The sequence below is a fragment of the Dipodomys ordii genome, unplaced genomic scaffold (genome assembly GCF_000151885.1).
Source record: "Dipodomys ordii isolate 6190 unplaced genomic scaffold, Dord_2.0 Scaffold35, whole genome shotgun sequence".
NCBI lineage: Eukaryota > Metazoa > Chordata > Mammalia > Rodentia > Heteromyidae > Dipodomys > Dipodomys ordii.
The window spans coordinates 7,643,240-7,667,225 of record NW_012267251.1 but is presented as its reverse complement, the minus strand read 5'-3'; the positions used below and the strand labels follow the sequence as shown (position 1 = coordinate 7,667,225).

The window sequence follows — 23,986 nt, the reverse complement described above, 5'->3', positions numbered from 1 at the left end:
GCGCCCCCGCCCGCGGCCGTCAGAAAAGTTTGGAGGAAAAGTCACCCCGGAGGAACCGCGGGAAGCGGCCTTCGCGGGCCGATGCCCTCGTTCCAGGAAGCGCCGCGCCCCTCCCCAAGCCGGGGCTTCGGGGACCCCCCGTTGGCATCCGCGGGGGCCCTGACCCAGGGCGACCCGGCTCTCCCCGCTGCCTGCAGGTCGGGCAGAACAATCGGCAATTCTGCGGGGCACTGACGCTCTTTGTATGGCCGAGAGATGAGGGCATCCGTGCCACCCCCTCCCTGGCCCTCCTCTCGCAGGCGGAACGTGCCCGCGCCCGCCCGCCCGGGGGACTGGGGAAACATCTGGCCCTGTGGGCGTGGTCTTGGGCCGGGGGGGGGGGGGCCCTGAGCGCAGGTGCGGGTTTTCCTTTTCTTAAAAAGAGAGATGAAAACTGCATGGTTTCACCTCCCTTCCTCTCCTCCCAGGTCTTGGTGCCAGGTGGGGACCCCATGACTCAAACATGGAAGAGCTACAGGGACTGTTCTGTGGCTTTGGTCCTTGAAGGCTGGGGTGGAGATGGGCGCCCACGATGAGCACAGTGGAGCACTTTGCAGTGTGTGAACAACACACCGGGACAGGTGTTTTACCTGGTGGAGAGAGCAGGTGACGGGGCAGATGATTCACCTGGTGGCTACAACTTGGCTGCGATCTGCACACTTCTGGCTCCTGTCATCACCAGGTGGAGGTCGGGGGTGCCCTCCCTAAAGTGGGGGGCTCCAGCCTGAACCCCTGTTCCCTGGGGGTGATTGAATAGGCAGGTCTCCCACTATCTTCTCCGTGGTCAGTGTCTTGGAATACCACTCCTGCGGCTCTGAGAAGCCCAGTAGAAAAGTTTTATCCTGAGGAGCGTCTTGAAGGCTGGCAGGCTGACTCTTAGATTTGCCTTGGCCCTACACCACTGACCTTGAACAGGTTATCACTTACTTTTCCCTGCCTCAGTTTCTGAGTGGGTATTTGGTGCTAGCATTACAAAAGCCTTTCCACAGGATTGTGCTCAAGTACCGCTGCCTTCTGTCCTCCCCTCTCCCCTTTCTGGGGCAAACCGAGTGGCCTCCGTTCCTCAGACCATCTGGGGATTGCCAACAGGTGGAACTGACAATTGGGTACTGAGTTTTCCTGGTGTTCACTCTTGTGCTGCCTCCTGCTGCCCAGCCTCACCTTTGGAGAGTCTGACCTGAACCCTAGACTGCTGTTTGCATTTTTATGTCCTCCTCACTGCAGAGTGCAGGCTGGAGCTTCTGCGTCTCCCTGTGAAGGACCCTCTCCTAGGTGATGATAGCCAGGATGGAGACAATCTGACAGAAAAGGAAGTTTATCTTGCACAGGGTGTGGTGTTGGCCTTGGCCAGAGGCACTGTGCCCAAGGCCTCCATGCCTAGGGAGTGGGGAGCAGGGTCTGGGTGTGGAGAGGGTGCAGGAGGAACAGAAAAGCAGGCCCAGGAGCTCTGACTGGCCTGCTAAGCAGAGTGAAAACCAAGGGTATCCTGGATTCTTTGCTCCTAGCACCTGCCCTCCTAGCCCACGTATTCTCTTTAGTAATTCGGTCTTCCCAGAGCCAGAATTACAGCTTAGGTAATGTTGATTTGATTGGTGATTAGTAAACACTGGGTGAATGAAGCCAGGTGGCTAGACTTATGCCTGTGATTCCCAGGAAGTTGAGACTGGAGGAACACAAGTTCAAGTCCAGCCTGGGCTACAAAGCAAGTTAGAGGCCAGTCTGAGTTACCTAGTAAGACTGGATTTAAAAAAAAATGTTTTTAAACACAACAAATGAACATTTGTAGGAATGGCCTTTCAGCTGAATTACCTTACTGGATATTAATAAGTCTTGCTAATAGTTGCCAGGTAGGTTTTTCATCTAAGTAGTGATTACAAACAGGTAAAGGAAAAGTTTTTATTCACTGTGGATTTCCTGATTGGAAGGCTTTCCTGTAGGCTGCTAGTTTATGCAAGCCTGATTCTGGGTGAGAAGTTGACTTGCTAGAGGCCTGTAAAGATGCAAGCATTAAACATTTTGGAGATCCAAAGAGATGCCAGCAGTGAAAGGATTCCTCCAAGTCTGTAGTTTCCTATTATGCAGGCCCAGTGGCAAATACCGAGCTATAAAAACGAGCCATGAGAGTTAGAACTGGTCTTTCCTGAAGATAATAGTATCAGCTATCTGCACTAGTTGTGTTCTGGGCAGGTGCTAATTCCTTCATGTGTATTATCTTGACAGTTTATGGGGTGAGTAGGTGCTTGCTGCTGCTGGCTAATGAAGAAACCAAGGCTCTGAGGTGGAGTTAGGAACTTGCCCAGGACAGCAGCTGGTCGCCTTGTGCAGTCCCTGTGCAGTCCCTGTTCAAGCAGAGACGGACTGCTGCTATAACCTGGTATTTTTTCTTTACCGTCTCCCTCTTTCTTTCTTTCCAGGTCAGCTCACTCTGGAAACGGCTGTCATTTGTGAAACGTTAACTGTAGAAGACAGCTCTGCAGTGGCTTACTGATGATGTAAAGGCAGATAGAACTTTGTGGTTTGGGCATGGATGTGGTCAGAGTTGGAAAATCCAGTCTTTAGGTTTTCACTCTTGCGGTGTGGCTGGGCAGGAGAGGGAAGGAATCCTGCTGTTTTCCAGCAGACCTGATGCATGTTTGAGTTTTGGGACCAGCCTTGCAGGGGAAAAAAAGCCTGGAAAAGAGCAAGAGAGGAAGAGAGAGAGAGAGCCAGAGGCAGGGTGGAGTGAGCGGGAGAGAGAGAGCTACTGTTGCTGCTGCTTGGGGAAAGGGAATGGAGGGTCTACAGCCCTGACAGGCAGTCAGTCGCCTGCTGTTTCCAGTTGTCAGGAATTTATATGGTAATGACGTGGCTTGTACTACACAGTTCCCCAGGAATGTGTCTGACGTCAGCACTGAGTAATTCCCATGTATGGTAAAGTGTGTAATTAAGAGACAGTGAGTGTTTCCAGACTCTGGCATTTGCAGAAGGCAGCGTCTGGCTCCTCTACCGTGCCGGGGGAGGAAGGAACAGCAGGTTTGCAGCTGGAGCCTGGCCTAACCAGGTGGCCCCTCTTCCCCTGGGCATTCTCTCGAGGGGGGTGGTGTGGGATGGTGCTTCCTGGACCTGCCAGCTGCTGGCAACCTGTGTTTATCGAGGCTAAGTGCTCCTTTGTTTTTGCTTTTTAAAAATTCATCAAAGAAAAACATCCAGGTCTTTTTGTTTAAGCATGTGGGCTAGCTAATTGTTACCATTCTAGATGACATCATTTCAGACGCAAGCAAATCCAATTACTTAATTCGTCTGCAAAGCCTGATTATGATATAGAATTTTCTGTTAGTTTCAAAATACTTAGAAGAAGCCGTAGAGCAGTGGCTTTGCATTTGTGAAGCCCTGGGATTCATCCTCAGTAACTCCCATCTCCCTGCCCACCCCCACCCCCTCCAAAAAAAAAAGCATAGTAGGGATACACATCTGTAATTCCTACTACAGGAGTCCTCAGCAAGAGGATTAGGCTGAGAGGCCTGCCTGCCTAAAACTGGATTTTAGATCCCACACCCAAAGTCCAGGGGTCCCATATTAGGTCTGGCTACTCCCTTCCATATGCCAAGTTACAGAGACACAGCAGAGAAAGATTTATTACATGGCAGTGTGGGAAGACAGTACGTCAGTAATCTTCAGTCAGCCTCAGCTTAAATAGGGAGACTCGGGGGCAGAGGGTGAGAAGGGTAGGCATTGTTAAGACAGTGTCAACCCACAGGTGTAGCTTGACTGGTCTTTAGCTCGGCCTTTGACTCTAGATACCTGTCAGGAAGCCTGTAACATTTGACTGTTTTCTTCCAGATGATAAGAAGATTGTTGAGGGGCAGTTTGCTATTGTCTTAACATGCTTATTGCTGAATCTGTTCTTGAGGCCTAAGGTACTTATAAAATGACTGCAGGAGAAAATGACTCAGAGCAAAGGACAAAGTCAGGGTGGGTGATAGTATCTAGCTTTAGTTCATTCACAGGCCTAGCCAAAACAAAAAACATTTTCAAGCTAGGCACCAGTGGCTCATGTCTGTTCTTGCTACCCAGGAGGTTGAGATCAGAGGATTTCAGTTTGAAGCTAGCCCATGCAGTAAAGTCCATGAGATTTTTAATTCCACTTAACCAGCAAATAAGCCAGAAGTAGAGTGGCTCAAGTAGGAAAGTGCCAGCCTTGAGTGGAAAAGAGCTAAGGAACAGTGCCCAGGCTCCACGTTCAAGCTTCAACGCCTGTACAGTAAGAAAACAGAACCAAACTTTTTTTTTTTTTTGGTTGGTCATGGGGCTTAAACTATGGGCCTGGACGCTGTCCCTGCACTCTCCAGCTTAAGGCTAGTGCTCTACCACTTGAGCTGGTTTTCTGGTGGTTAATTGGAAATAAGAGTCTCATGGACTTTCCTGCCTACACTGGCTTTGAACCATGATCCTCAGATCTCAGCCTTGATTAGAGGTGTGAGCCACCAGCGCTGGGCCAGAACCAAACATTTTTAAGTTGGCTTTTACAAGATAAAACAAATGAAAGTGCTAGGCACTTGGGTCAAGAAGTAGAGCACTTGCCTATATACATGAGTTCAAAACCAACAACAAAAAAGTCATACCCCCCCCAATTTCCTCTTTCATAGGGCCTTCAGATAATTGAACTTCAGTGGTAGAGACTTCTGCTATGAAAGACATTGGGGGACCAGAGGGGAAATGGAGAGACACAGCATTGCCCTTGGCAGCTCCCAGTCCCATGAGAGCCATGGGGCATAGGCTTGAGAGCAGAGTGCTTCAGGATCTGGAGTCATCATAGCTTAGTGATGCTGGATGACTCCTAAGAGTCAAGTTCAAAGTTCCAAAGAAACCAGATAGTGGGCTCCATGCAGCTGCGGTGGTGCCTGTGCCGTTTCTCCATTGGCTATTCCTCCATGAGGGACTGTTACCTTCACGGGAGGTCTTAGGGGTCACTGGTAAGATGCAGGCTCTGTGAGCTCTAAACCACCCCTCCCTTTTCCTTCTGTTCTTGGCTGCTGTATGGATCTGGGGGTGTGGAGAAAGACATTGAGCTGCTTAGCTGGAAAGGATGACAAACACTCCTGTGTACCTGGCAGATACCAAACAACTCAGGTAACCAGAGCAGCACATTTCTAACTAGATAAACACCTGACAGGTCTTTACTGGACCAAGAGGGTGGAGATGTAATCCTTCTGGCTGGCTGTAGGGAACAAGGGATTAGGGGGTAGGAGAGACGGGTCTTTCCACTGGGAAAATAAAAATGTGGAATGGGTTTTCAGGCCTGGGTGACTGGGTCAGGCACCCCTGATGTTCCTTAAATGGGAAACATGACCCACGGAATCCATCAATCTTGAGAGGATAGATCCAAGATGGCGGCACTCACAGCTACAGAGGCAGAAAGGGAAAAGACTCACACTTACCCAAATTTCCTGTAAGTCAAGCTGAAGTCTCAGGTCCAGCTGACAAATGAATGAGAAAGAGCAGCAGGCTTGTGTTAGTTGTGTATCAGAAGAGTCTTATCATTGATCTAGTTTGAAGCTCCTGACTGTTAGGGAAATGAGTCCCTTCCCATAGCTTAGTCCACTCCTTCCCTTCTCCACAGCTTAGCATGCTCCCTTCCTAGGCAGCAATAGGCCCGTGTAATAAAGGCAGTAAAAAATCAACTTCCAGCCCCCTTTGCCTTGAGATGGCACTTCTCTGGGGGCAGCTCCCACAATATAAGAGCCCCTTAGAGTGGCCTTCAGGTCTGGGCAGTTGCAGGACCCTTATCTACTATTTGGACAGCACCCATCAATCCTAGTCTGACATGATGAAGCCCCTGGCCCACACGTCCACACCAGGGTCTCCACCTGCTAGCCCCTTCTAGTCCCTCCTAAGCCTCCTAGGTTACATAGGTCACCCTGGTACTTCTTGTCACTTTTCCCTTGTGAGAAGGAGTCTTGCCGGCCCCCTTTTCCGGCAATAAACCTTTCTTTGTTTTTTTGTACCTGGATGTGGTACTCTGGCAGAGTCTAGTTAATCTTAATTTGCTATCACTGACCCAACTGGATATATCCAGCCACCATAAAGAAAATTCAAGTTTTATTCTTACTGGGATTATCAAGACAGTGAGGGAAAACAAACCAGAACACAGACAGCAATTCCCAATAGGAATATAACTCTCTGAAGAGAAACCGCTGTGGATTTTGTGATTATAGAAAGTAGCAATGATTCTTGATCACCAGAGCCATGTACTAGAGAGCCTGATGTAAAGACAGGGCCCCGGCTTGTGGTCTCATGTAGTCAGATAACTGAGGTGCTGAACCCCAAAAGAGTTAACTAGTAGCTTGTCCCAGACTCCCTAGCTGGTTGACAGACCAGTCAGGAGTTCCTGGTTCCCAGCCGGGCATATAGCTTCTCAGGACTGTTCCTTCCAGATGTGCATCATCTGGCTACACATCTGGCAGGGTGGTATGAAGGCTTGGGTAGGCCAGTCTATTAATGGTGTAAGACACCGTGCCGTTCCTTTCGTACATTCTGGTTTAATCTGGAGGAGGGAAAGGAGAGGGAGCGGTCTCTTTGTGAGACACAGGCAAATGAAACTAAAAGCAGAAAGTAACTTGCTACAGATCCCTAACCTCCAAACAGCACAGCCTAAGCCATCCTGTGGAAAGTTCTTTGCCACAGCAGGTCTTCAGTCTCCCTGGCTTCAACCTCCCCCAAACTGGGAAGTCAATTGAAGAGCCAAGTCCCCCTCTAGGCCACAAACAGAAACAGCTTTCCATTTAAGGCAATCCAGCCTCCCACTGGCAGAATTTGGCTGCTGGAAACAAGAGGCTGGGTGGAGCCAGTGGGGCAAGAAGGTGGCCAGGACTCTGTGCAGGGTCCCCAGAGGGGTCCTCATCTGGGCAGAGCGAGAGCCAGAGGCCCTTCCTGGCTATGGACAGTCTCCAGGCCTGGAGCCCCCTATTCCAGAACTGTCTTCTTAAAGAGAGAACCCCAACAAGACACCAGACGCAAAGGAACAGCCCACATAGAGGCATCCTGAGCAGATCTCCCTGCCTGACAGGTCCCTGGGCTTCACCCATCTCTCCGCCCATGTTCCCAATTGCCCGGGGCCCTGTTGGATGTGGGTCCCTCATGCGGGGCCAGGGAGAACAAGGGGAGGCCTGTCTGGAGCTTTGGGTCTCCCCCAGCGGGAGCTGGGCCTTGTGTCTGGGAACAAAGCACTGTTTGGCATGGCTCCCCACCATGTGGTTAGGGGAACTTTCCTCCCTTCGGGGTATCCCTGGGGACACGAGTGTGACTCTTGCTGGTTATGAGGTCTGGAAAGGGAGGAGAGGGCTAAGCATGAGATCCAGCCTTAATGAACCCCATGCTTGTCCTGTTCAACCTAGAGACTGGGGTCATGGAGGAAAGAGGTGGATGGAGCTGCTGTAGAATCCAGTTCTGCCTCTCCCCGCTGAGAGATGACAAGCACGTTGCCTCACATCTCTGAATCTTGCTTTTCTTATCTGCAATGGGGGCATGTACTATCTATCTTCAGATGACAGGGTACATTGGGATGATACCCTTTGACAGTCTGGTGTGCAGGAGGTGGTGGGGTGGGCCGGTTCCCAGGGTCAGGGCCTGTCTGCCTGTCTGGCTCCATGTGGCTGAGCACATCTCCCCAGAGCTTTTGGAGCTGTCTCCTAGCTCACTGTCAGAAATGGGCTAGGTGCTGGCCGGGGAATAGAATGGGTCATGATTGGCTTAAATGATTTAGGCTCTGTCCCTACTCAGAGATAAGTGTGAGGCCTGGGCATTTCCCTTGAAGAGAACTGCCATTCCTGAAGGGAAGAATGGCGAGTGGCCAGGCAGTAATAGATGTTCCCTTCCTGTGAAGTTGCCTTTATGCTGGGTGGTTTTTTAGCCCCAGCCTTAGCTCAGTAAAGGCATTTGTCCTGGAGTCTTCAGGACAGAAAGGGGTGAAGGACCCATGGGATATGAAAGGCTGGCCGTGGGAACTGGTGCCTGTCTTCAGATGTGTCAGAGGTGTGCCCCAGCCTGTGGGGCTGGACAGGAGGTGGGAGGGGGCACCTTTCCTGAAGTCTCCTGTCGTCGTGGTAATAATGGGCTCCATAACCGGGGAGAGCGGCAAGCTGGCATTACCAATGCCTTTCCCTCTCCTTCGGCCCTGCTGCTCCCTCTGCTCAGGTTCACTGAGCCTCCCTGCTAGATCCCAGGTTCTCTGCAGGTCCACTGGGCCCAGTGGTGACCTGCAGTACTCTGCCTCAAGCACCCCTTTCTCAATTGTCTATGGAACACCGCATAGCAGGTGCTAGGCAGGGCCCAGAGACACCATGGAACATGACCCGCACTCTCTTCTTGAGCCGAGGCCCATGCCACTGTGGCTGGGAAGCTCTCTGGCGGTGGAGGCCGTGTTTCCCTTTAGCCTGAACATTCACTCTGGCACCAGGACAACAAGTTCTCAAAGCCACCTCCTGTTTTCCAGCAACTCTTCCACATAGGACCTGGGGCTTTGCTCCTTCCGCTTCTTTATCTCCTCTGGCTCCACCCCCCCTTTCCTAGCCCCCTATGTCCCTTTTACTTACCAAGTCCGGGGCCACACTGGTATCCAGCTTGCATCCTCAGTCCGGGAGCCGGGAAGAGCTCGCCTGTCTTCATGGTCTTGTCTCTTCATGTCATGTCTGTTAGGGGAAAGATGGAGATTAAAGGAGAGAAGCTGGTTCCATTGCTCTTGTCTTCTGTTCTCCAAGGTCCTGTGGCCTACACCCTCTGGTGTACCACACCGCACCTCATTCAGTCCTGAGAGATACTTCTAAGCAGTGGCTTCTATTTTCGTCTACAATTTTAGATGTAGAAATCAAGGTTTGGAAAGAGTTTCCCAGGCTCTTAGAGCTGGCAAGTGGCAGGCTCAAGATTGGACCACACTGTGGCTCTGAACTAAAAGAATACCTCCAGCAGGGCGCTGGTGGCTCACGCCTGTAATCCTAGCTACTCAGGAGGCTAAGATCTGAGGATCGAGGTTCAAAGCCAGCCTGGGCAGGAGAGACCGTGAGACTCCTATCTCCAATAAAACCACCAGAAAACTGGAAGTGGCACTGTAGCTCAAGTGGTAGAGCGCTCGCCTTGAGTTGAAGAGCTGAGGGACAGCGCCCAGGCCCAGAGTTCAAGCTCCACGACCAACAAAAAAAAAAAAAGAATACCTCCAAGTTGATCCAGACCATCTGCTTTGGGCTCACCTGGGGTGCTTATCAAAAAAGCCATATTCTGCCAGTCACCTGTGGCTCACACCTGTAATCCTAGCTACTCAGGAGGCTGAGATCTGAGGATCTGCCCCTATGCTCGTCTTTTGACCATATGTGTGAGCTTTCAGAAACAGATGTTTTGGGAGTTGTGAAGGTGGCTTTGCATGCATGAGGCCCTGGGTTCGATAGCTCTCAGCACCACATAAGCAGAAAAAGCCGGAAGTGGTGCTGTGGCTCAAGTGGTAGAGCACTTGCCTTGAGCTGAAGAGCTGAGGGACAGCGCCCAGGCCCAGAGTTCAGGCCCCACAACAAAAACAAACAAACAACAACAAAAACATGTTTTGTGAATTCTGCTCGATCTGTTTGTGTGTGTGTATGTGCATATATGCGCACGCACCCATCCTAGGACTTGAATACAGAGCCTGGGTGCTGTCCCTGATCTTTTTTGCTCAAGATTGGTGCTCTACCACTTGAGTCACAGCTCCACTTCTGGCTTTTTGGTGGTTAATCAGAAATAAGTTTCTCACAAACTTGCTGCTGGCTTCTCAGATTTCAGCTTCCCAAGTTGCTAGGATTACAGGTGTGAGCCACCAACAGCAATGCCCCGCTGATCTGTTCTTTTGAGGCTATGCTTTGTGAGTAGTACCCTCACCGGCGTGCTGCCTGGCTGGTCCCCGGGCAGTGCCTACAGCCTCCTTGGTAAAACCTGTGTCTTATGCTTGTTTGTGTCCTGTTGAGTGTCTTGGACACAGAGCTGACAACCCAACAGCCATTGGTAACTAGCATTGGATGGAAGGAGGGTCCCCAGGAGCAGCTGCAAGGTGTTGTTGAGAAGAAACTGGAAGTGATCCAGCAGGAAGCGATCCAGTGGTCCCCAGAGGGATACCACTTTTCCCTTTGCTTCTCAGTCTCTGCCTGGTGCTTTTCTGCCATGGGTAATCTCTTCTCATTGCTTTGTGAACTTAATTCCCATTTCTGTGTTCCTTTTCAGAATGCCAAACTGGGGAGGAGGCAAGAAATGTGGGGTGTGCCAGAAGACCGTCTACTTTGCTGAGGAGGTCCAGTGTGAAGGCAACAGCTTCCACAAATCCTGCTTCCTGTGCAGTAAGTCCCACCCAGGCCGGCCAGGCCTGCCCCTACAGTTGGGGCCTGTCAACACCCCAGGGAACGGTCCCACGGGATGTAAACAGCTTGACATTTGGCTGAAGCACAGCTGGGGAGGGGAAACACTTAAGGGCCTCTTTGTTCCCTTTAGAAGCTGTTTTCTGAGGGGTGAACTGGCCAGGGCTGGTTGGGGTGGCAGGCGTGGGGGGGCTGAGAGCCAAGCTGGAAAGACTTGGTTAGGAAAACTTTCCACTCTCTTCTTTTCTCTCACTCACTCGCTTGTCCTTTCTCCCAGCCCCAATTCCATCATTTCAGAGGAGGAAACTGTGTGTGTATGTGCTGATACTAGGGCTTGAACTCAGGGCCTATATACTGTCCCTTAGCTTTTTCGCTCAAGGCTGGTACTGTACCATGTGAGCCACTTCTGGCCACTTCTGGCTTCTTGCTAGTTCATTGGAGAGAAGAGTTCCATGTTCTTTCCTGCCCAGGCTGGCTTTGAACCACAGTCCTCGTATCTCAGCCACCTGAGTGGTTAGGATTACAGGCATGAGCTACATGTCCTCAGCAGAAGAGGACACTTTTTGTGCAAAATTTTACTAGCCTTCACATCCAAATGATCACTCATGAAAAGGCGGCAACTTCTGATGAAGGTCAATGTAGAGGAAGGTGAGGCTCTTCCTTCCTTAGCCCTTTCAAGCTATTTCATCCACTTTCTACATTCCAAGTTTGTAGATATCCCCTCCTAAAAATCTAGAATGAGAGTTACTGCATTTACAAGTCTGAAAGAGTAAGAAATAGGCACAGGATGCCACGCCGCGAGAGTCAGGTCTACCTAAGAACCCTGTCTCCTCCATGCTGCTCTGGTTCATACCTAGTCCTGATGAAGTTTCCAGGAAGTGCCAACTTGGAGGAGCTTCTCTTCTGATTCCTGAATGGTTGATTTGATATGATCAGAGCAGAATGTCCACATAAGAAAAGTCACCTACCACAAATGCATTTTAGAAGCACAGTTGAATTGTCTATTTAGATGAAGGACAAGTTTATCAATTTTTCTCATCAGCATTTTCTGAGGCTGTTGTGAGAACTGAAAGGAACTTGTGAAACAAAGCACTTACCAGGCACTGGTGGCTCTCACCTGTAAACCTAGCTATCCAAGAAGCTGAGATCTGAGGATCTTAGTTCAAAGCCAGTCTGAGCAGGAAAATCTATGAGACTCTTAACTGCAGTTAATCAGCAAGCAAACAAAAAAACAAACCCAGAAGTGGAGCTCAAGTGGTAGCTCAAGTGGTAGAACACTAGCTTTGAGCAAAAAAAAAAAAAAAAAAACTAAGGGACAGTGCCCAGGTCAAAAAGTACTGGCACCAGGGATGGGAAGGTGGCTCAGTGATAGAGTACTTGCCTTGCATGCATGAGGCCCTGGGTTCCATTCCTCAGTACCACATAAGCAGAAAAGGCCAGAAGTAGTGCTGTGGCTCAAGTGGTAGAGTGTTAGCCTTGAGCTGAAGAGCTGAGGGACAGTGCCCAGGCCGAGTTCAGACCCCATGACTACCACCACCAACAACAAAAAAGTACTGGCACCAAAAAACAAAAAGCACTTAAAGCAACTGTGGATGTTCAATAAATGACAGACACTTCTTTGGTGTACACGCATGCCTATGTGTACACATACACATCATGTTTATTGCTCTGGGATCTACAGCCATGTAGTGTGACAGAGAAGAGAGCTTCCGGGGATTTGATGTCCCAGCCTCTTTGGATGCTCTAGGGAAGGAATGACCTGTCCATCATGCATTGTGTGAGACCGTTGGGAGATCTAAGCTTCCTTTGCTCCCTGGTGGACTGGGCTCTTGAGAACAATCTATGTGGACCAAGGGTTACCTGTTCACGGAATGTTGTCCACATCTTTATCCACCCTGAAGCCACCCGGCACAGACAGGGCAGACAGGGCCCCACACTGCCCAGTGAGTCTGGAGTGACAGCCTCAGGGTTTGTGTGACACCAAGCTCCAGGGTAGCTCTGCTGGCTTCCGGTCTGCAGTCTGGTTATTACAGTTCATCACTCAGATTTTCCAGCAGTTGCTTCCCCCCCCCAAGAGAATCAGGGAGGCCTTGGCCCTGACTAGGATGAGGCTCTAGGCTGCGGGGGTCCAAAGGGCCTCTGCTCCCAAGTGTTACTTAATCATAGATGAAGAGAAGCCAGCTGTGCCCCAGAGTCCTGCCTGCAGTCCTGCTGTGGAGGGAGGTCAGGAATTCAGGGGGTGGCATAGGAAGGAAGGAACAGTGCCTGGGGCAGCACGGAGTGGGGGTTTGAGGGGGTGTCAGGGATTAGAAACAGTTGCAGAAAGTCAGACTGGGGAGCAGGGGGAGGGAGGGTATTATGCAGAAGAAAGAAATGGTTGGTGTATCTCTGGGGTCTCAGGGTCTGGGCAGCTCTTCCTGGATGTCAGGGCACTGCCTATGCCCAGTGCTCTGGGTCTTCACCCCGTGTGCCAGCCCTCTGAGACTTGCTTAGGAATTGCTTTATTGGGTGGTCAGTGTCCAGCTTGAATTTAAGGTAACCCACAGTTCAAAGGACTTTACCTCCTAAGGAAGGGGGAGGCTGGCAGAGACTGGGCCTAGATGGCATGGAACACAAGAGCCGTGTGTGTGTGTGTGTGTGTGTGTGTGTGTGTGTGTATGTGTGTATGTGTGTGTGTGTGTGGTCAGTTGTGAGGCTTGAACTCAGAGCCTGCACACTGTCCCTGAGATTTTTGTGCTCAAGGCTGGCACCCCACCACTTTGAGCCACAGCTGGTTTTCTGGTAGTTAATTGAAGATAAAAGTCTTGTGGCTCAAAGCCTAGGCTGGCTTTGAACTGTGATCCTCAGATCTCAGCCCCCTCAGTAGCTAGGATGACAGGTGTGAGCCACCAGCACCTGGCCCAAAAGAAGTTTTCATCATTCAAGTTCTTGGCTCTGGGTTCAGCCCAGCTTGGTGCCCACATTTCCTTTCCTGAGAGTCTGGGATGGGCACAAGAAGACTGGATGATGTACTAGCACTTTCCCAGGACTTACACCCCTGTAGTCTCAGTAGGGCAGGCAGTTCCCATTAGCGGAGGGTTCAGCTCTCTCAGAGGCGAACTCAGCTCTGGCCTGGAGCCTGCTGGAAGCTCAGCGCCTATCTCTCATCTGCAACCAGGGTGGGCTGATGTGCGCAGCCACCTTGTGGACAAGAAGGACCACGTGTCCTAGCCTGATGGTGGCAGCTAAGAAAACTGATGCCTGCAGACTGGCCCTCTGCTGTTCCCCAGAGGCGTAGAGCACAGAGGAAGCTTGCAGAACATGAATATACCCTCTGACCTTCGGGGTGAAGTTAAAAGTCAGTTTTCACCCTTCTGGGCTTACTGCTTGACCAACACTAGGGAGCCTTGGGCTGGCAGAAAACCAGCAGTGGAAATCAGGGGCCAGGATCTGGTCTTGCCCTGCCTCTGGTTATGTGAACTTGAACTGTGTGTCGTCCCTCCCCCTCCCCTGTGGGCCTTGTTTTCCTTCTAGAGAAAAATGACTCTCTGTCTTGGCTGGAGCAAAGTCACTGCCACTTTCTTGTACTTCCAAATGGCATTAGGCCCCACCCAGCCAGGTGGTATCTGGAAGTACACCTTCCCTGACAAATACACTAAGCCAGTTTTTTGGTTTTCTTTTTCTTTTCTGGCAGTACTGGGTTTGAACTCAGGGCCTTAAGATTGTTCAACTGGCACCACCACTTGGAGCCATACCTCTAACCCTGCATTTTGCTGGTTATTAGGAGGATGGAGGTCTAGCATACTTCTACCTGGGCTAACCACAAACCATAATCCTCCTGAGTAGCTAAGATTGTAGGCATGAACCTTGGTTGCCTGCTTTTTTATTATCTTAGTATTATTTGGTAGAAATGATTATTCATAAGAGATAGAAGGAGTAGGGAGCATGTTCCAAACCTTCCCTTAGACCTTACAAAAGAGCTGAGTTCTCTACTATGAAATTTGGAAGGAGATGAGGGGACAGAGGCCCTGGGGAGAAGTGGAGAGTGGGCCGGGGTGGGCAGGCCACATGTCTAAGAGAACTCCAACCACAGGCCTAGGCATTTCCTGACCAGCATAACAGGGCAGCCATCTTGAAGGTAGCAACAAGTAGGCCCTGATGTCTCCTCTGTGCTGAAGTCTTGCTGGTGACATCAGCCAAAGAGGCGTGGTTCCCCAACCACTCTTTGCTTTCTGCCTTCCCTCAGATCTTGGAATTTCCAGTTCAGCGTAGGTCTGGTGGGAATAATTTCAGGCCAGTTCTTGACTCCTCACCCTAGAAGGGAATGTTGGAGCCTTTAGCCTTCTGTTCCCTGGGGGGTGGGGGGAGGTAATGGGAGGTTCCATATTTGGGTGGCCCAGATTATAGGAATTAGGTGGAGATCTCCAGGGCAGGACAGGAGGTCCTTATTTAGTCTGAAGCCTACAACCTCTGGGGCTCAGGGTGAGAGTTTCTGGTGGAGGACTGGGCCCTTTAAAGGCAAGAACAAGTTGTTAGCCATTAAACCGATCTTCTATCTCCTTCTCTCAGAGACAAGAGGTTCTGCTTCTTCAGAGGTATCCTTTGGCTTCTGGCTTCAGAGGTGTGTGTGAATGTTCATTCAGGCCCACCAAATCCCACCCAGTTAGGATGACAGGATGAAAAGATGAAGTGAGGTCTTGTGAGAAAAATGGTTGGAAAAGTTTGTGATCTCTTGAGGCCTGGGCCTGACCCTTGCCTTCTCTGTCTCCCAGTGGGAGCAGCTTTGTAGAGTTCTATAAAGTAGCCAATGTTTATTGTGGACCTGTTACACTGGCTACAGTGGGCAATGTGTCGCAGGTAAGACCTCAGTGGAGTCTTAGAACCACCTTTTGGGGTAGACACAATCACCTGTGTTTACAAATGAGGCCACAGAGGCTGCGAACTCAAAATCTCTTGCTCTAGCCACAGCTTGGAAGGAAGGCTGGACTCTGATGCCAACTCTGGATCTTCTTATGCAGGAAGGTGGCGGAGGCCCACAGGTTTCCTCACCCTATTCCAATCTCTCTTTCTCCTGGGGACCAAGAAGTTCTTTCCAGTGTCTGCGCTCGCTTTTCCCTAAGACATAGTGATTTCTGAGAAACCACAAATCCTGATTAGCGTGGCCTGTGTCTCATTTCAAAGCCCGCCATGTTGGGTACTTAATACTTGCTCAACTTTTCTGCAATTCAGGACCCATACATATTCAACATTTCTCCAGTTCACCAGCATACCCCCTCTCAACTCCATCACTGCACAGATGTCTCCCGATTCCATTGTTGGAGTAGGAAACTCCTGCCCTTCTTCTTTTCTGCTTTCTCCTCCCATGGTGGGACACATGGCCTCTTTGTCAAGGTCAGAGGGAAGAGCTTCATCTGATGCCCTGTAGGCTGTGATCCCTGGGGTCTGAGGGAAACATGGATTCTCGGAAGTATATGGGGAGGTGGGGATGTACACATACCATCCTTCTGCCCTCCGGCTCATTGGCCACCTCATTGTCCTCTGTTTCTTCTTCTCCTTCTTCTTTTCCTCCTCTTCCTCCTCTACCTCCTCCTCCTCCTCCTCTTCCTCCTCCTCCTCCATTGGGCTTGAACTCAGGACCTGGGTGCTGTCCTAGAGCTTTTTTGTTCAAGGCCAGCACTCTACCACCTTGAACCACAGCTCCCCTGGGTAATTGGAGATGAGTCTCATGATCTTTCTTACCCAGGCTGGCTTTGAACTGCAATCCTCAGATCTCAGCCTCCTGAGTAGTAGTATGAGTCAACAGTGCCCGGCTTGTCCTCCGTTTCTACTCAGCTCCTAAGAGGGCAGGATAATATGTGCAAAATGCCCAGAGAGCTTCAGGAACAAACTGGCTATGGCTCACCATTCCTGTGTCTCCCCTACAGTGGTCTGTAAGAAGAATCTGGACAGCACCACTGTGGCCGTGCACGGGGAGGAGATCTACTGCAAGTCCTGCTATGGCAAGAAGTATGGGCCAAAAGGCTATGGCTATGGGCAGGGCGCAGGCACCCTGAGCACAGACAAGGGGGAGTCGCTGGGCATCAAGCATGAGGAGTAAGTACAAGACCTTCTCCCGCCCTTTCTGGGGTTCTCTACCTTGCCCCTGAATTTGTGCATTTTCATCCAGTTTTGGTTAAGCAGTGGAAGGCTCAGAAAACGATTGATCTAAAAGGGAGAGCTAAGGGCTGCTGCATGGCTCAAGAGCTAGAGCGCTTGTGCATTTTGTGGGTCTAGAGGTTATGGCTCAACCCATAGGGCCACAAAGACTAAACTCTTAAAAACCCAAGAATTTCTTTTTCTGTGTATGTGTGTGTGTCAGAGAGAGAGAGAGAGAGAAAGAGAGAGAGAAAGAGAGAAAGAGAATGAGAATGAATACTGGGGCTCAAATTCAGGGCCGGTGTACTTTTTCCCAGCTTTTTTGCTTGAAGTTGGCTCTCTATCACTTGAGCCACACCTCCATGTCCAGCTTTTTGGTGGTTAATTGGGAGACAAGAGTCCCATGGACTTTCCTGCTTGGTCTGCCTTTAAATTGTGATCCTTAGTCTCAGCCTCCCAGTTCCTCAGGAAGCTGAGATCCGGAGGACATGATTTAAAGCCAGTCTGGGCAGAAAAATCCTCAGGGGTACATCTCTAAAATAATTATAAAAAACCAAGGCTGGAGGTATGGCAAGGGGTGGAGCACCAGCTGAGCAAGCTAGTTGATGAAGCCTGAGGCCTGAGTTCAATCTCCAGTACTGCACAAACAAAACAAACAGACAAAAAAAGAAAGCTAGGCCAGTGGCACATGCCTATAATATCAGTACTCTGGAGCCTACAACCGAAGGATGGCCAAGTTTAAGGCCAGCTTAGGTTACACAGGGTAATCCTGTCCCAAAAACAAAACAAAAAATGTAAATAAATACAATTAAAAAAATAAAGGGAGCCATAGAGCAGCCAAGGACCCAGCCAGGAATGCAACAGGTCAAGCTGTTCCTGGCACTGAGCATGCGTTGTATATTTCTATAAACATCACCCGAGTTGGGGCCCCAACAAATATTTTTATCCAACTTCCTCATTTTGAAGACGAAAAAACCCAGGAGATTCCTGACAAGTGGGTTTCTGACCCAGCCCAGGGTTTGGGAGCAGCGCTGCCAGGCCAGCCTTGCTGTCAACCCGTGAGAGAAAGTCATTTCTTTGCTTTGGACATGCCACAGGGGGACACTGGGTCTCCCTGGCCTCTGACCTGCTGGCGTGTGGGGCTGTTGTCTGTCAGCCTGGCCAGTGCATCAGTTCTGGGGAAACAGGCAGAGATGATGGACGAGTTACTAAATTTCAGCCAAGGTCATTGCCCTTGGGGAATGATCTGTTACTGGATTTCTTCCGGAAAGAATCTAAGAATAGACCAACTGCAGAAATGAGGAGCTGAGGAGGGGTTTCTTAGCAAATGAGGTGTGAAATGATTCTGGGGTTGTAACTGGGTGATGGAAGGAAGTATGAAGTGTCCGTGAATGTAACACGCTGCGGAGCCTTGCTTCGTCCATCTGTGCCAGGGGCGACAGCCCTTGCGTTTGTGGATCTTATCCGTGGAAGGCCAGTCCCACCTGTATTTGCTACTGAAAGTCAGTTCATCCTGTGTACTTCCTCCATGCAGAGCACCTGGCCACAGGCCCACCACCAACCCCAATGCATCCAAGTTCGCCCAGAAGATCGGCGGCTCCGAGCGCTGCCCGCGGTGTAGCCAGGCGGTCTATGCAGCAGAGAAGGTGATTGGTGCTGGGAAGGTAAGGTGCTAATGGGCACAAAGTACTATGGCAAGAAGACACCTTCCAGAAAGGTAGACCACAGAACTTTGCAAATAGTGACCGTACCTCTGCTTGTGATCACATTCTCTTTCTTGCTTTGTCCAGTACGAAATAGAAAAATTTTTTTTAAATACCTAAGAGGAGCTGGGAATGTGGCTTAGTGGTAGAATGCTTGCCCAGCATGCATGAAGTCTTGGGCTCCCTTGGTTCGATTCCTCAGTACTACATAAACCACAGAAAAAAGCTGGAAGTAGTGCTGTGGCTCAAATTAGAGTGCTACCCTGAACAAAAGAAGCTCAGGGACAGTGCCCAGGCCCTGAGTTCAAGCCCCAGGACTGACACACACACACACAACACACACACACAGCATAATTAACAAACAAAATTCCTAGGAATTGCTATTTCGATGACATAGATGGGCATAAAAGGTAAAGTACTAAGTACTAAGCAGCAGAGAAGTGAGGAAGAGTTGAAAAGGGAAAGGCAGGAAGAAGCTCAACCCAGGGGAGCAGGAGCAGGACATACTTTTTAAGTTCTGTGGGAAGGAGCAGAGTCAGAGCCCCACTGAGGCAGCTGGTTTGGAAAAGTGAGGTGGGGGGGGGGCTGGGAAGGTGGCTCAGTGGTAGAGTGCTTGCCTCGCGTGCCTGAGGCCCTGGGTTCGATTCCTCAGCACCACATAAGCAGAAAAAGCTGGAAGTGGCGCTGTGGCTCAAGGGGTAGAGCGCTAGCCTTGAGCTGAAGAGCTGAGGGACAGCGCCCAGGCCCAGAGTTCAGGCCCCACGACTGGATGCCCCCCCAAAAAAAATAAAAAGAGAAAAGTGAGGTGGGGGGTGATCCATTTGTGACCCAGTCCTTCTCCAGCCTGGAGAGCGAGGGTAGCAGCCTCTGCTTTATAGAGGAGGACACAAAGGCTGGGTGAGGTTGCATGAGACACTGAGAGAGGACTGGAACCCCACATCAGCTCCCCGGACCCCGCCACTCTTGCTTGAGCACAGGGGAAGGAGCCTGGGGTGAGGGGTAATGGCATGGAAATCTGAAAGCACCCAGCTTCTTTTCACTCCCTCCAGCCTGGACACCCCTGTCTGTGCTGAGGTCTGTCTGTCCTTAAAAGGCATTGTTTGTCCTGCCCGACTGCTGCCGGCCCCTTGCTTTTAGATTAGCAGTGTTTTTAGAGTTTAGCAGTGTGGTCTACACAGCAGCCTCTCAGCCTGCTCAGCTGTTGTTGATGGGAGCCAGCTGTCAAGCAGTCATACTGTCTGCTGTGCCAGAGTCTGTGCGAGTGTGTGTGTGTGTGTGTGTGTGTGTGAGAGTGTGTGTGAGTGTGAGTGTGTGTGTGTGTGTGTGAGAGAGAGAGAGAGAGAGAGAGCGCATGTGTGTATGTGTGATTACTGTGCACAGACCTGAGCCTGTGCTGCCACCTCTGGTCACCTCTTAGAACTACTCATAGCCTTCTATGGCCTGCCTCTGCTGACTTGGATGCTTTGTAGAGACCCACTCTCCTTCCTCAGTCCCACTAGACAACACTGCCCCAGGGCCTCCTCCCTGCCGGACCCCCTGAAGAAGTCATTTAGTGCTCACTGCTACCTCGTGAGGGAGGTATGGCCAGACCACTCCCAGAGCTTGCTGGCTAAGATAAAGTAAGACCTGAGTTCCAGGACCTCAGCAGGTGGGCTCTTCTAGAAGAATTCTGTTTACAAATGTCTGTGATGGGCCACATGCTGGTGGCTCAGGCCTGTAATCCTAGCAATTCAGGAAGCTGAGCTCTGAGAACTGTAGTTCAAAGTCAGCCTGGGCAGGAAAGTCCATGAGACTCTTACCTTCAATTAACCACCAAAACACTGGAACTGGAACTGGAGGTCAAGTGGTAGAGCACCAGCCTTGAGTGTTTAAAAAGCTAAGGGACAGGACCCAGGCCTTGAGTTCAAGCCTTGTGACCTGCACAAAAGAACAAAAACAAATGTTTGTGTTGTGTGGCCAGACATCAGCCATCTAGGAAGTGAGTCCACACAGCCTTCCTGCCAGGTAGGCAGAGGTCCCCAGGGGAGGACACTAGAGAGGCCATTCACCAGTGTGTGCTCATCCTGCTAGTCTGCAGGCAGAATGGGTGTGGGGAAGGTCTGTCTAGTTGCCGATGGGAAAGCAGCTCTTTGGATGTGGCCTCAGCCCCATATTTCCTTTGTGTGGTGTGCCTGGTGCCACTTACATTAAACTATTGCAGCACACATCTGGAAATGGGGTAAGGTTGTTTGAGGTCAGTCCCTGCCCCAATTCCCCAAAGGACCCAGCAACCCTGGGTCACCTTCTCCCAGCAGCCCCTGCCTAGGAGGACCTTTCCATCATGGCTTCAAAGGGCACAGGGACATCCTGGTTACTAGCAGTAGCACTGACTGTCTCCTTTCTTACCTAGTCCTGGCATAAATCCTGCTTCCGGTGTGCCAAATGTGGGAAAGGCCTGGAGTCCACCACCCTGGCAGACAAGGATGGCGAGATCTATTGCAAAGGTGAGTAGTTTCACCGTTTTTTGTTTTCTTTTTCTTTGCTGTCAGTTCTGGGGCTTTGAACTCAGTGCCTGGGTGCTGTCCCTGAGCTTTTTTGCTCAAGGCTAGTTACACTCTACCATTTGAGCCACAGCACCACTTTTGGCTTTTTGCTAGTTAATTGGAGATAAGAGTCTCTCAGACTTTCCTGTCCAGGTTGACTCCAAACTATGATCCTGGGATCTCAGCCTCCTGAGTAGCTGGGGTTACAGGTGTGAGCCACTGGCACCAGGCAATAATTTCACTTCTTACTGAGGATCAGGAGGCTTGAGATAGGAGGGAGACAGAAGCTGTATCTCTCCTTGCCTTAATATCCACAAGCCATTTCATGTGACTCTTTCTGGTCATGGATGGGGAAACAAGCCAGAGGGAGGAAAGGACTTGATCGGATTCCACTGGATTCCCATCCGATCATCTTCAATCCGTACAGAAAATGGGTCCTTCTCACAACTGAGCTGGACAGTTGCTGTAGCCATGGGGGTAACTCCCAGGGCTGGTGGGATGAGCTACTAGGCAGGGAGCAAAATGTCTTTACCCTGTGTCCTCTGTCTGCAGGATGCTATGCTAAAAACTTTGGACCCAAAGGCTTCGGCTTCGGACAGGGAGCTGGAGCCTTGGTCCACTCAGAGTGAAGCCGCCATTGCCCGCTGCACCGTCCAGTCCTGTGCTTCTCATCGCCACCCCCCTGCAGCAGCCTCAGCGCCCCCCAGGACCTCGCTCACTCAGCCCTGCCACACCTCACTAATGATTTGAACTTGGGCATCTGGCTCCCTTTGGTTTAGGGGGGGTCTGGCCTGAGCTCCCACCTCACTGAGTTCCTCCTGCCTGTCCTCTGATACTACCACCAACCAGTAGGAGACACCTGTCTTTTTAGTCTAAGTGGGACCAGACCCCCCTCTCCCTATACTTCACCCCACAGACCTCTGCTTTTGGCCTCTTAAGCTCAATGTCCAACAGCAACCAGCCAGGGCACCTGGGCCACATCTTGAAGTCTAAAGGAGGAGCAGCAGCTATAGGCCAAGAGGAAGCAGACCCAGAAAGAGGCAGGGAAAGGCGGTGGCTTACTGGACCGTAGGGGTTCTCCTGTGGTAGAGGATAGGCTGCTGGTGTCTCTCAGAAGAAGTCTGAGGAGTCCCAGTCGAGTAGTCACTGTGGAAGGCTGAGATGTGTACAGGCATGGCCCTAACCCTTGGAGAGGGTCCCCTTGCTTCTCTGGCCTGAGTCTGTGGAACTGGTGGACTCCCATTTAGGACTGGAGGATCCATTCTCAGGAGGTCGTCTGACCCCCTTCTGCATCTAGTTCCTGAGTTTCTTAGTGGTCCAGCTCTTAGGGGAGTTGGCGCTGGCCCTAACTATGGGTCCTGAGGCTGCAGTGGGCAGCTCCTCCCTGCTCCCAGCCCAGCCCAGCCCAGCCCACTGTTCCCTGGATGTGGAGGGAGGCAGACAGCCTCAGCCTTCTTTCAACATTCCTTCTCTCTGTGCCCACTCCTTACAGCTCCCCTTGTACCTCCATCCCTGGGCACCTTTGCTGGTCCTATAGCTCCATTTGTTCCAGGCCTGCAGGTCAGGAGCGGCAGGCCGAGAGGGAGGGGCAGCGTTCCCAACCACTGACAGGACGCCGTCTGTAGCTGCAGAAGCAGGCTGTGTTCAAGCTGATTTCCCATCTGGTCAATAAAGCTGTTTAGAACACAACTCTGGTGTCCTGACCCTGTGTCTGCCAGGCATGGCCACACCATCCCCTTGGAATCCGGGAGGGAACTGGATCAGAGCCATCAACATTAGCAAGAAGGTGGGAATGAATTTACTCCAGCTTTTTCTAAGGTCCACTGGCCTCTCAACATCAGTTCTAAGTGACTCGTGCAACCTGAGTGGTTCTACCAACTGAATGTCACTGCCTGGCCCCTACATCTGGGCATGGGAACTGCATGGACTTGTGCATTTGAGGGGCTCGTCTAGATCCCCAAAATGCTCAGGACTTCTCCCAGCTTGGAAAGCCCCGGCCTCAAAAGGAAACTCAGCCAGAGGAACTTCCAAGTCAAATGCAGAAAGCTCGCTTCTGCCTGGGGAAAGCGGGTGGAGAGACCAGGGAAGTCTGCTGCCTAGTAAGGCCAGACTTTAGGAAACAGGTGCTTGAGATTGCAGGGTACCTCATTTTGTAGAGAACAAATATGTCATGCTTCCGGGCTTGAGCTTCTTCCTGAAAATGGTTCACAATGAATTTTCAAAAATATGAGCAGAAGCTTTAACAACAAGGCCTTGTGTGTCCAAAAGGCCAGCCAGCCCAACAGTGGCGCGCGCACGCACGCACACACACACACACACACACACACACACCACCACCACCTCCCACGGGAGGCACAGGTGAAAGCTAGAGATGAGAGGTGACTGCCGGTCCTGGGTGGGCACTGCCTGGGCTCCCCAGCTGTAGGGTCAAGGTGACCTTGGCCCTTGCGGCCTGCACCTGACCTGGCCCGCTGGAGGGGCTCAGGGAGGTTTCTGGGCAGAGGTTCTTGCACACATTTGGGATCCACGAGGTCCAGGTTCTCCTTTCCTGGCCAGCCCACAGGAGTGGCCGGGACGGGCGCCTGGGCACCAAGGGTGGGGCCACGCTGCCCTCTGCTGGCTGCGCGGGCGCCTCGCGGGTCCCCTCGCCCAGGACCGTCCTCCCAGGCCCCTTACTGGTCCGCAGCGCCACCACCCGACGTGGGGAAGGGGTCGGAGCGCACCTTCAGGGGGAGAAAAGCCGAGGGCTGTAAGCCACGCCGGGCGAGGCCTGGAAGCCGGTGCACGCTGGGCGGGGCAGGCGGGGCGGTCGGTGAAGGCGGGCCTGGAGGGCGGGACCTCGGGCCAGGGCCGGGCACTGGGGCGGGGCGGGGGGGCGGCACTGCGGCCCGGAGAGGCCCGCGAATCCGCCCGCCGGGCGACCGCGCTGCGCCAAGACGACGCCAGGAGGCGCTGTGGAGCCAGGGTTGAAGGCGGCGGCTGCCTTTGCAAACCACAATCCCCTCCTGCTCCCTCCTCCTGGAGGTCCGCCCCCTTCCTTCTGGGGCTCTTCTCCCCCGTCCTGCTCCCTCCTCTTGGGGGTCCACAATCCCCCTCCTCCTGGGGCCCACTCCTCCCCTCCCCTGGTGGGGTCAGTACCCCCTCCTCTTCCTGGTCCTAAACTGGCGGGCATCTGTCTGATGCAGACCGCAGCTTCTCCCTGGCGGGGGGTGGGGGGGGTGGGGAGTGGGGGAGGGGGGAGGGCTGGGGGGTTGTGAGT

The 23,986-nt window shown here is 51.7% G+C and overlaps 1 protein-coding gene across 3 annotated transcripts; it reads left to right on the top strand.

Annotated features, from left to right (window-relative positions):
* Nucleotides 1-2,470: 2,470 nt before the first annotated feature.
* On the top strand, nt 2,471-22,032 carry Csrp1 (cysteine and glycine-rich protein 1). 3 transcript variants are annotated; one of them, XM_013017456.1, is made up of 7 exons: nt 2,472-2,531; nt 3,859-3,935; nt 10,258-10,370; nt 16,292-16,460; nt 18,037-18,166; nt 20,595-20,688; nt 21,280-22,032. In XM_013017456.1, the coding sequence occupies exons 3-7, from the start codon at nt 10,259-10,261 to the stop codon at nt 21,354-21,356; spliced, it is 582 nt and encodes a 193-aa protein (XP_012872910.1). In that variant the 5' UTR covers nt 2,472-2,531; nt 3,859-3,935; nt 10,258; the 3' UTR covers nt 21,357-22,032. The 3 variants fall into 3 exon arrangements, with proteins under 3 accessions (XP_012872908.1, XP_012872910.1, XP_012872907.1); XM_013017454.1 differs by lacking the exon at nt 3,859-3,935 and having other exon boundaries at nt 2,471-2,531; XM_013017453.1 differs by lacking the exons at nt 2,472-2,531; nt 3,859-3,935 and adding an exon at nt 7,554-7,569.
* Nucleotides 22,033-23,986: the final 1,954 nt, after the last annotated feature.

What these genes read in the sequence shown, in the direction of transcription:
- Csrp1 (XM_013017453.1), top strand. An exon ending in AGGTGATTGGTGCTGGGAAG is followed by an intron (nt 18,167 to 20,594) that starts GTAAGGTGCTAA and finishes TTTCTTACCTAG; the next exon opens with TCCTGGCATAAATCCTGCTT. An exon ending in TGGCGAGATCTATTGCAAAG is followed by an intron (nt 20,689 to 21,279) that starts GTGAGTAGTTTC and finishes CTCTGTCTGCAG; the next exon opens with GATGCTATGCTAAAAACTTT.